Source organism: Aethalodelphis obliquidens, unplaced genomic scaffold (assembly GCF_003676395.1).
Source record: "Aethalodelphis obliquidens isolate GAN/ISIS:26980383/991018 unplaced genomic scaffold, ASM367639v1 scaffold14, whole genome shotgun sequence".
NCBI lineage: Eukaryota > Metazoa > Chordata > Mammalia > Artiodactyla > Delphinidae > Aethalodelphis > Aethalodelphis obliquidens.
The window spans coordinates 782060-794067 of NW_020837958.1; the positions used below are offsets into that span (position 1 = coordinate 782060).

General features: G+C 45.2%; 1 protein-coding gene and 1 non-coding gene across 2 annotated transcripts in view; both read left to right on the forward strand.

The window, feature by feature from the left end:
• Window positions 1–12008, forward strand: part of OSBP (oxysterol binding protein) — a 34361-nt gene that overhangs the window by 5296 nt on the left and 17057 nt on the right. The window contains exons 2-7 of the mRNA XM_027114614.1: window positions 1769–1977; window positions 4575–4825; window positions 9230–9428; window positions 9683–9785; window positions 10110–10164; window positions 10361–10492. Coding sequence (XP_026970415.1) covers window positions 1769–1977; window positions 4575–4825; window positions 9230–9428; window positions 9683–9785; window positions 10110–10164; window positions 10361–10492 — 949 coding nt within the window. The remainder of the gene's footprint in view (window positions 1–1768; window positions 1978–4574; window positions 4826–9229; window positions 9429–9682; window positions 9786–10109; window positions 10165–10360; window positions 10493–12008) is intronic.
• LOC113625257 (small nucleolar RNA SNORA48) lies at window positions 2547–2688 on the forward strand. Its single transcript, XR_003434596.1, has one exon. It is a non-coding gene; the product is annotated as a small nucleolar RNA SNORA48 (small nucleolar RNA).

A 12008-nucleotide genomic window follows, 5' to 3' on the forward strand; every position in this document is an offset into this window, starting at 1 on the left:
CATTTATAAGCATAGGTGTACCTGCTTGAACCCAAGAGCTCCGAAGTTAAGCCCCCCCTACTTCCAGAGTTCTTTGGTATTTTAGAAACTGCTACAGACATTATGTGATTTGAGAAACTTCTTTAGTTCATGAAGATGACCCAAGCAGAAGAGATTCCTAGGAAGTGGCTTGTGGAATATACCAACACGTTGTGAGGAGTGTGGTAGACGGTCCAAGCAACACCTTTGGAGTAGAAAGCAAGGGTGAGCTGGCCTGTCAGCTGCGGGTCTGTAATTCAGCCTGCATTATTCATAATGTAACTGAAGCTTGGGGGCAGGGGAGGGGAGGTAAGAATAGAAAAACCAGGGATTCACGTTACAGTGTGGCAGGTGCGGGCGTGATGGAAGATGGCCTGGTTTATTGAGGACCCGTACCCCCCTCTCCCCGCCCCGGCCATCCCATACTGCTCATTTGTGCATCTGAGGAAGAAAAACCAGTTTCATGGGACAAACCGAACGATAGCAAATCTGTCTTCCTAAACACGGCACACAGACTTTCTCAAAGCCACCAAATCTTAGTTTCCAGAGATGGAGTGTGTGTCGTCTCTGGCATGCAGGAATTCTGGACGTGCCAGGTATGTTTGGCCGCTTGGCACTCGTGAAAGAGAAACGGCTCTGCTTTGCACTGTGGCAGTTGGCAAAGGACTTTGACCTCTTTATGTTCCAAGTTGGTCAGGGAAAAACTGCAGTCTCAACATGCAGGTCCCTGGGCATAATCAGCGGGTGGGGGAAATGAGCACAGTTTGCCCTGTACTCTCAGTTGTGCTAGCAGCTTGATCTTTTATGCCAGGTCTCTTGTAGCTTGTTGTCACCAACCAGTGCTGTAAAGTTCAAAAGTTAGTCTATTAATAGAACTGTCAGTCAGTAGAAATGGGGAAAATTTTTATACCCAGTCCTCTGAGAACAGATTTGCTGAATCTCTCCTAGCTATTAATAGGATGGCTTAGGAGTTCCCACCAACAGAGGTCAGTGGACCTTAGGAAAGAATATATTCCAGAAAGATTATACCACCTGGTGATTCTTTAATGATTATTCTTTCTTTACTCCCACAGAAAGCTAGTTATTCCTATTTCATATCATTTGAGCTGTAGTCAGTATTTAATACTCTAAACGTCTAAGGGTGCCTTACACTTCTGCAAGATAGTTGTTAAGAGTAGTATGAGAATTTCATTTGGGCTGAGTTATAGTTGGGGGAATGGGTTGTTAAATACATGTAAAATGGAGCTATTCTTTCTCTTAGAGAATAAGATTATTTTACAAAATTTTGTTGCATGAGTTTATAAAGCACTATTTCATAATTATATCTTGCTAAGTAAAAGGTAATTCCTGACTGCAAAAGGGCATGAGGGAACTTTCTGGGGTGATGGAAATGTTCTACATCTTGATTGTGGAGGTGGTAGCACAATTGTATATATTTGTCAAAACTCACTAAATTGTACTCTTAAAACCGTTGGGTTAATACCGTATGTAGTTACCCGTCAGTGAAGCCTATTCTTTAAAAGCTAAGGGTGAGAGGGACACCAGAGCAATAAAATCTTATAGGCTCTGAAAGGAAATCCCTACTGATTGTTTTTTGAATTTTAGGGAGCCATTTGAGGGAAATATTAGAACTTGCTAGTTCCTAAGACTGCTGTATTTTCGAAAGGCTTAGAGTTATGAAATGGAATGTGATGAAGGATAAACCATGCATCAACTTTCTACTTAGCTTGTCTTTGGCTCGTTATTGCAGGTCAAAGGCAGAAATGAGACATACCTGCCGTGGTACCATCAACCTCGCCACAGCCAACATCACAGTGGAGGACTCCTGCAACTTCATCATTTCCAATGGGGGTGCTCAGACCTACCATCTGAAGGCGAGCTCAGAAGTAGAGCGGCAGCGCTGGGTCACAGCCCTAGAACTGGCCAAGGCCAAGGCTGTGAAGATGCTGGCAGAATCAGGTAGGGAGCAAAGAATATTGTGTCTGGGGAACATTCTGTTTGCCCCTCTTATGCACGAATCTTATTTTGTCCCTCATTGTCATTGTCATTTAATTAGCAGCTATCTCCTGGATGTCTCAGGCTTCTGCTCACCAGGCAGAATTTCTCCTGGAGTGCTGGTTTTCAGCTGGGGGCAGTTCTGCCCCAAAGGGGACATTTGGCAAAGGCTGAGCATTGGTGGTGCTAATGGCTTCTAGGGAGTAGAGGCCAGAGGTGCTGCTGAACCTCCTGCCGATGCACAGGGCAGCCCCACAGCAGAGAGGTAGCTGGCCCAAAATGTCAGAGTTGTTCAGATTGGGAAGCTGTCTTAGGAGCATATCAGTTATCCTTTTGGCTCTTAATGCCAACTGACTACCTTAAAATTTTGAGAAATAATTATTTTATTGATAGATCAGTCAGGATTATTACAACTCACACTTTGGATCTGTCCTTACTTTTTTCTTTTCTCCTGACATCTTCTTACTTAACTCTTTTCTGGTTGAATTGAAACCAACAGTCTTCGTAGATGGCCAGAAACATTGTATGTGAAACCCCCTGGCAGTGGGCAAAGAGACACCTGATGGGTGGTGCTGCTCTTATATCAGTCTGGGCAGAGGAGTGTCCAGCCCTTTGTTCAACCCAGCTTGGTGCCTGGGCTGGTGGCCAGAGCTGTTTCATGCTTGAGGCACATTAAAAAAATAATAATTATATGTGATATTTTCTGTGAAAAATCTTTGTTTTGCTACCATAGTCTCACTAAAAAGAACAATCTAATTATGTTTTGATTTTTCTTGAAGGAAAATGGTAGGATTTCCCTGCAGATGTTGATAGTTTAGTCATTCTGAGCTTGTTCACTTAGAGCTGACCAAGATGCTCACCTGCTAACTTTTGTTCATCTCTTGTGTTTCTTATCCCTTGTTCTTTCCCACGCTGTGTTTAATATCTCTTAAGCAATGGAAGGAAAGTTTGCTGCTTTGTAAATCTCCGGGTAACAGGTTATATTTTGACTCTGGCCCTGCCTGTTTGCCTAACAGATAGGGCAGGTCCGTCCTTGTTTCTTTTGTTTTGATTTTAGTGCTGATTTTAGCTCCCCCAAAGGAAGTGACATTGCTGGAAAAGAACTTCGCAGTTACAAAGTGTTAAGGACAAAACTGATAGCAAGAGGCACAACACAGCTCTCTGCTTGACTTATTATTTGAAAGTCATTTAACAGAAGACCTTGCACAGCTTTCAGTGCAGGGGTGGCTTTAGTGTCAGATGAGCTCATCCTGAAGTTCCTGAGTTCTCCTTTAGAAAAGATACGTTAATGAGTCTTTTGATGATGTGGACATGGTGTACAGAGAGCATCTAGACTGCAGTTCTCAACCCATGTCATACAGGCCCACTGATCACCCAACAGATGATAGTGGATTTGCACTAATAATCAGTGTGACTGGATTGGGACCCTCAAGCTAGGGTTAAAAGGCTCAATAATTCATTCCCAGCCCCAAGAGCCATATAGCTTCTCCATCCTGTCCTCTGGGTCACTGGTTCGCAAACCTCAATGTGCATCAGAGTTACCCAGACAGCTTATTCAAAATACAGATTTCTGGACCTTGCCTCACACCAGCCAAATCAAGGTTTTTCTGGGGGTGGGGCCAGAGACTGCACCTTTAAGAAGAACCCCAGGGTTGGGACATGAGGTGATGGAGGAGGGTGGTCAAAAAGTACAGGCTTCCAGGGACTTCTCTGGTGGCGCAGTGGTTAAGAATCCGCCTGCCAATGAAGGGGACACGGGTTCAATCCCTGTTCCGGGAAGATCCCACGTGCTGCGGAGTAACTAAGCCTGTGCTCCACAACTACCGAGCCCACGTGCTGCAACTACTGAAGCCTGCGCGCCTAGAGCCTGTGCTCTGCAACAAGGGAAGCCACCGCAACGAGAAGCCCATGCACCGCAACGAAGAGTAGCCCCCACTCGCCGCAACTAGAGAGAGCCCACTCACAGCAACGAAGACCCAACACCGCCAAAAAAAAAAAAAACAGATTAAAAAAAACAGATTAAAAAAGAAAGGTACAAGCTTCCAGTTATAAGATAAATAAGTCCTGGGGATGAAAATGCAACATGATGACTGTGGTTAACACTGCCGTTCGGTGTATTTGAAAGTTGTTAAGAGAGTAGATCCTAAAAGTCTCATCACAAGGGGAAAAAAACCTTCTTTTTGTATCTATATGAGATGATGGAGGTTAACTTATTTTAACCATTTCACAATATATGTAAGGTGTATGTGCTGTACACCTTAAACTTGTAGCAGTGCTATATGTCAATTACATGTCAATAAAACTAGAAGGAAAAAAAGCGTGAGCAGAAAAATTGCTTATTGTTGTCTGTCCCAGGAAAAAAAAAGTAGTAGTACCCCAGCTGTTTGTGACACAGGTGGGCTGTGGACCACCTGTAGGCGAATCGCCTGGCAGTGGTGAGCTCTCAGTCGGTCAGAACGCACAGCCTGAGGAGTGTCAGTTTGGTTGTGGGCAGAGTGGGTAGGGTTCCGACTCTCAGCCCTGGGCTTGGAGTCCTATCACTCACCTTTCCGCCCGTACAGATGAGTCAGGAGATGAAGAGTCCGTCTCACAAACCGACAAGACCGAGCTGCAGAACACCCTGCGGACCCTGTCCAGCAAAGTGGAGGACCTGAGCACATGCAACGACCTGATCGCCAAGCACGGCACGGCACTGCAGCGCTCGCTCAGCGAGCTGGAGTCCCTGCGGCTGCCGGCCGAGAGCAACGAGAAGATCAAACAGGTCAACGAGCGGGCCACGCTCTTCAGGATAACGTCCAACGCCATGATCAACGTAAGCGTGCACATGTCTGCCTTGCTTTTTGCTTCTTTCCCTCTTTGAAATGTAATTCTTCCCAAATGCTGGAAAATTGTAGTTGGTAAAGCATAGGATGTTAGGTCCTGCTTAATCGTTCAAGGGATTTGAGTTACATTTTTTTTGTTGCATGAAATGGAACAGGGTGCACAGATGGAATGACATTCCCACTCTGCTTGAATGGTCAGGAGGACACTGCTCCAGCCCTGCGTCTGCCACCAGCAGGGCATCTGATGGTGATGTTAGTTGAGTCCCTTCACCTCTCTGGGTTGTGGTTCTATCTGTCTATCTATCTACCTATCTATCTATCTATCTATCTATCTATCTATTTTTCTCTAACTTTATCTATTGGAACTAAAAGGTCTTCATGGGCCCTTTCCACTTCCATGTTCTTTGAGATTTTGGTTGGAGTCTGACCCCTACTTTGCTAACGCACCCTGGCCTACAGTGTGGTAAGTGGGGGCTGGATTAAGTACTAGTGAGAACCTTGTAATCCTAGTTAGTCCCATCTTGAGTCTTGGATTTGAGGGGTAATTCTGGGTGATAAGACAAAATATTCAACCTTGGGTACTTTTCTTTTCAAAAGAAGGGGCCAGTGCTTCTGCCTCCTTATGACTAGCTCGGGTGCTGTCGTTGCTTTAGGGAATACTTTGGCTGCTTGGGTGCAGGGCTCCAGGTAAACCCAACGTGCCACTGACGTTGGTGACGTGTGTCCGATACTGGGTGATAGGTATGGAATGAGTGCACAGTTTAAACAGCGCCCTTTTTCCTCTGCTGGCGACTGATCCTCACCCGGCAGGTTCGTCAGCTTCCGCATAGGAACACGAGAGGATGCTTCATACAGCACGTGAGAACACTGCTCTTTGAGAAGGGGCTTGTGCAGGTGGTGGTTTTGTTTTTGTTGTTTTCCTATCTAATTAAATGGGATGAACTTACTTCACTAGGGTCAGATTTTTCCTTGTTTGAGGAGTGATAATAAGGCATCTGCTTAGAATTAGTTGTGTTCACGTGGCTCTTAGAGATCGAAGGTCTTTTCCTATGACCAAGGGAAAATTTGTTTTTTTGCATTTAAAATCCCTTTGTTTCTTAATAGAAAGTTGTAGTAACTTTTACTTTCGTGTCATTTTCTGAAGCGTTGAACACTCTCTTCAGTGCTCCGACTCCCACGAAGTAGAGGAGAGAAATTATTTTGTCCCCTTAAGGACTGCAGGCAGATCAGTGTCTCCCAGCACCATTCTGCAGACCAGCACTGGCGCTTGTGTTTCTGATGTTGGGTCGTGTGCTCTCTTTCCAAACTCTCGTACTTCTTGGTGCCTGTGTGCCTGTTTTTCTGGTCCTCCTGTGATCAGGAAAACCTCATAAATCATACAGGTCATTTAATCAGTAGTAAATAAATATACTTTTGAAATAGAACAGCTCAGGACACAACCATCTGTTAACCTTTTATCCGTGTCAGGTGAACACCCTGCTCCATGACAATTTTTTTCCTACTCTGATAGGAAAAATTTGCTAAATAAAACACCTCTTGATTTAAAAATGTCTCATAAAACTAGAACTTTATTTTGGACTTTTCTCTTGAAAATATGCTTATCTTCGTTCCTGGCGACAGTTCTTTTTCCCTGAGTTCTAGGTATCCAGAGTTTGTGTCAGTTCTCATTCTGTTCTCCCTGGGTGCACTGTCTCTGCCCCTTTTATAGCCAGTTACTGCAGGAAATGCATTTTTTAGCCCTGTGTTATTTCCTTTGTACCTTTTAGGGGATGATGGCAAGGCCTTAAAACTGACATGCTAGCACATCACATCTCTAAACAAGCAGTGTTATAGCAAAGGAAGAAGGCACTCATTTCACTCAGTTGCTTGCTTGCTTAGGATATAGCTTTTCTTATTATCAGAGTGAGGCTAAGCAGGGGAGCGCATTTGACACTGTTAGCGTATGCATTTGCTAATGCAGTGAACACCTATTGAGCACCTTCTGTGTTCTAGGCACTGTGCTGGGGATATAAAACTAATGTGGCTGTGGTCCCTGCCCTCAGGGGCCAGAGAAGTGAACAGATCACTATGGAGCGTGCAGCATGCCAGGAGAGATGTGAGCACAGGCTGCTGTGCTCTAGTACCGTGGGATTGTCTAGCTCAGACCAGGAGGATCTGAGAAGGTAGCCCCCCAGATAAATTCTGAAAGACCCGAGAGAGTCTTCTTATGAAAAAAAGGCAACAAAGAGTTTGGGGTCCTGAAGTCCAACTGCCCCAGTTCCCCTCTCTGTGACCTGGGGCACCCTGGTCCCTCGGTGCCCCCAGTTCCTTTTCTGTAAATGGTGATGATCCTGGTAGCTGCTCTCAGGGTGTGGAGAGGCTCTTATTAGATAGTGGATGTCGAGTGTTCAGTAAAGTGCCTGGCATATAATCTCCTCTCGCTAACTTTGAGTTGTGACCCCTGTTCTTCAAAGGAAGTGAGGGAAGAGAGTTGATCCAGGTGAGGTGTGTGTGGATCCCTCCCTCTCTCCCAGAGTCTGGGAACCACTTGCAGTTGACTGTTACCCAAGCAAGGAAGTAGCTAGAGATAAGGCTGAAGAGGAGCTAAGTATGGGGGGTGGGGGGCTGTGTGCAGATCCTACCAATGGGCTTGGTAGTAGTGGATTAGAAGAGGATAAGACCGATTTTGATGCAGGCTTAACTCTTAATAGATAACACCTTATTGAATGATTACTGTGAGCCTGATCTAAGTGCTTACATGTTAAGCAACAACTTTTGAGGTGGCTACTGTTGTCATTCTTTGTTTACAGATGAGGAAGATGAGTAACTTGCTAAAAATTCCGTAGTTAGATAGTAGGATGGAGCTGTGACAATTCCAGAGTATGTCCTCTATACTGCTTCTGAGTGTGGAGGAACAAAAGAAATGTACAGAGTCCAGAAATATTGAAGAAAAATCAGTAGGATTTGATCATTGGATGTGGGGAGGGAAGAAAACTAAGAATCAAGGATCCCTCTTAGTTTTCTGGCTTGGGCAGGTGGAAGGGCCCTGGAACTGTTCTTGGGATGGAGATGCAGAGTCAGAAAGGGAACATGGTGAGTTCATATGGGACCCACTGATTCTGAGATTACTCTGAGCCATTGAGTAGGCAATTGGATAGTCTGGTCTGCAGCTCCCTGAGCGCAGAGCTGGAATTACTGATTTAATAGGCATCAGCCCATAGGCAAAGGTTGAAACCATGGGAGTAGATGTTCTATTTACCTATTAGTTTCTCTTTAACAGGGTATAGACTTTTAAGCTTACATTGCTCCCTTCCTTTATTTATTAAGCAAACTGCATCAGGCTCTCGCTATGTACAGAGCAGCTCAGTTAGGAGCTGGAGATAAGTATGTGAATAAGCTGTAAACGGTGTCTTCAGGTGGCTCATAAGTCCATCTGGAGAGAAAGTCACGATCCTGCTGTGGATGGTGTGAAATAGAAATATGTGCAAAGTGCTGTGGAAAGTAGAGGAGAGATGGGGTTGGGTGGGGTGTCACAGAAGAGGTAACATTTGCCATAGATCTTAAAGAAATGAAGAGGACTTGACCAAGCAGAGAAAGGGGATAGGAGAGCATTCTAGGCCAAGCAAATAGCACGTGCTCCGATGGGCAGGCCTGAAAGAAATCTGCATGTCTGAGAAAGGGTGAGCAGTTCAGGGTGGCTCCATGGCAGGGTGCAGGGGTGCGTCCTGCTGCCTGGACAGGAGGATACAAGGGCCATTTATGTCCATGACCAGTAGTTAGGATTTGGTCCTAATGTCGATGGGGAGCCAGTGAAGGGACTAATATGGTCAGGTTTGTGTTTTGTCTCTAGATCTCTTCTTCGATTCATCAGGTAGGCTTCTAATTTTTAAGATCAGTTGTTATCTTAGTGACCAAAATAAAAACCAATTAAATTTCCCCATATTTGGTTTAATTCACTGCAGACTCCCTGTTCTCAGTGTCTGAATTCCTCAGTTTTAGGTGACTTGAGTTTAGTTGAGAATGTATTGAAAGCAATACATGCTTACCCCATGCTTTTCCTCACCTTTTAGTCAATAGGTTTCTTCTTTGGAGCAGTTCACAGCTGCCCTTTGTGATGTTGCACAAATACTTTGTCTAGGTTTGTTGCTCACTTGGTGTTTGTTGTTTGGTCCTCATGAGCAGGAAAATACGAAAGAACTATGACAGCCACATTCAATATTTTTTTCTGGAGTTGACCTTGATTGTGTCATGGAGCTGGCTGTCCCTGATACCGTGAAATAACAGGGAAGGCCTTTCATTTTAATTTGCTAGTTCAGGTTCCCAGAATAAAGTTACTTACTGGGCTTACAAAGGCCTGAGGGGAATCTCTGACTAGCTGAGTTGAGGTGACCTATATCGACTCTTTCTCCATACAGGCCTGCAGAGATTTCCTTGTGTTAGCCCAGACCCACAGTAAAAAGTGGCAGAAGTCCCTGCAGTACGAAAGGGACCAGCGTATCCGCCTGGAAGAGACCCTGGAGCAGCTGGCAAAGCAGCACAATCACCTGGAGAGAGCCTTCCGAGGAGCCACGGTGCTGCCGGCAAACGCTCCTGGCGGCGCTGCTTCTGGCAAAGGTGAGCTGCTGGCTTGGCTCTTGGACGGCCTGTCTGATCCTAGCCACATGCTTTTCTGCAGCTGATAGAGAGAGCTCCAGATTCTCCAGAATCAGCGACTCATGTGAGATGGAATTCGAGCCCTTTATTCTTCTGACTTCCCCATTGCTTTCTACCATTTGTTACTAGGTTTGTGGTTAATATTTGAAAGCTCCAGCTGTGCCAGGTTTTGATAAATGCAGCCCAAGGAAACAAATGCGGCTTCCTCCTTGCAGGTCAGTGCTGCTCCGGCAAAGGAGATGTGAGTGATGAGGATGACGAGAATGAGTTCTTTGATGCTCCTGAGATCATCACCATGCCTGAAAATTTGGGCCACAAGTAAGTCATTCTTGATTCCCACCCCCTGCAAAATGAGCATATCTGGCCATGGAAAGGTTAGAAATGTTTCAGTGGAAGTGTCATAGTTGTTTACTAAGATATGGACTCTTTTCCTTACGTACGTGGAAGACTGTCAGCTTTTTTACATGAACAAGTTCTCCAGAGATGTCTATTCATACGTACTGCTTTCTAAGTGTCGTCGTTTGATCACTCATCAATAAATTTGTGCCGTGTCCTTAGCATTCTGCTTTGTAAAGACATGGTGAGGACCAAACTCTAGTTCTGATCTTTATGCTAATTCTCATACGCTTCCCATCTGTGTAGACGTACTGGCAGCAACATCAGTGGAGCCAGCAGTGACATCAGCCTTGATGAACAGGTAACTCTTATTTGGGAATTACCAAGACTGGGGGACTTAGGTGTCATTCCCAAGGATTTGCTTATAAAGTACTAAGAGAAACAGAAAGTACTGGGGTTTTTTTTGTTTTTTTTTTAAGCATGGGGGAAGGGAAGCTTATAAATACTGGGTTTTCTGTTCTTTGTGAGTGATTGAATGGCTTTGTTTTTGCGCTTAGTACAAGCATCAGCTGGAAGAGACCAAGAAGGAAAAGAGAACGAGGATACCATACAAGCCAAACTATAGCCTCAATTTGTGGAGCATCATGAAGAACTGCATCGGAAAAGAACTCTCCAAGATCCCCATGCCGGTGAGGGTCTTGCACAACCAGGCTCTGCCCGGAAGTCCTCTCAGGCCCCGGTCAGAGGAGTGCGGCCGGGACAGCCTCCACCCACTCCTGTGGCAGTTTTCAGGCCCCGGCCAGAGGAGCGCTGCCGGGACAGCCTCCACCCACTCCTGTGGCAGTTTGTGGCACGGTCCTTGTTACCCTTACAATCATAAACGATCCTTAAAACTAGCTGCTTTAATTTTTGCTAGGGATCTGGTATGTTTCCAGATCACCTAGAGTCAGATGCATTTGTTCAGTAACAGTTATTTATGAGCAAATTCCTATGCCAGATGTGCTGAGGACCTGCAAAGATAAAATTCAGCATCGTTTCTGTTTTCAAGAAGCATGTAGTTCGAGAGACAGACATGAAAACATGTAGAAAACATTCATTTCTATGATGGGAAGTACTGTGCATACAAAGGTTTGGGGAGACCAAAGCAAAACCAATTCATTCCAACCAGGAAGCTGTGGACCATCTCCCTGGTGAAGGAGGTGTTTGGACTGACCTCCCTGCCTCCTGTCATGCCCTCCTCCAATCTGTCCACACTGTTTTCAAAAGGGATCTTTTCAATATTGCAAATGTAGTCATGTCATTCCTTAGCTTAAAGTCCTTTACTAGCTCCTACTGCTTTGAGAGTAGTCCCGGTCCCTTAGTGGGCTTGATACTTCCTCCCCAAGGACAAGGCTCCGCCCATACACGTGCCCAGTGTTCTGGTCTTTGGGAGTTACCTTCAGGGACTCACCGGCATCTTTTTTCTTTTCCCCTCAGGGCATTTGCACACACTGCTCTTTCTGCCCGAACTTTCATCAGCTTCCCACCCACCTATGCCACTTTTCTTTTGTCCTGGCTGATACCCTTTTTTTCAGGATTCGACTGTGGTGTCGTCTCTTTCAGCAGACCTTCACCCGTGCATCTGGTCAGGGTGAGCCGTCTCTTCCCTGTGTTCCAACAAGTGCCACTGTTTATTTCTGGACAGTGGGTTTAACTTGCTGGTTCACTCCCCAAGAGTTTAATGACTGCCTAGCTGCCTGGGGTTGTATCAGTGTATCAGGTATAGGTTCAGTTTAAAGAATCCAAAATATGTTGGTTTAGACCAGGGGGCAGCAGACTGTGGCCCTGGGGCCACATCTGGCTGCCATCTGTACAGCCTACAAGCTAAGCATAGTTTTTATGTTTTTAAATGGTTGAAAAATATCAAAAGGAGGATAATATTTTGTGATGTGAAAGTTATATACAATTTACATGTCAGTGTCCGTGAAGTTTATTGGAACACAGTAAATGCTCATTCATTCACAGATTGCCTGTGGCTGCTTTCATCCTAGAACAGCAGTGCCGAGTAGGTGTGACAGAGGCCGTATGGCCCTTGAAGCCTAAATATTTACTATATAACCTTTCACAGAAAAAGCTGGCCAACAAATATTAGCTTAACTCATTATCACGTTAAAGTCCAGAAGTAGGTGGTCCAGGGCTGGTACGATACTCCACACTGTCGTGACC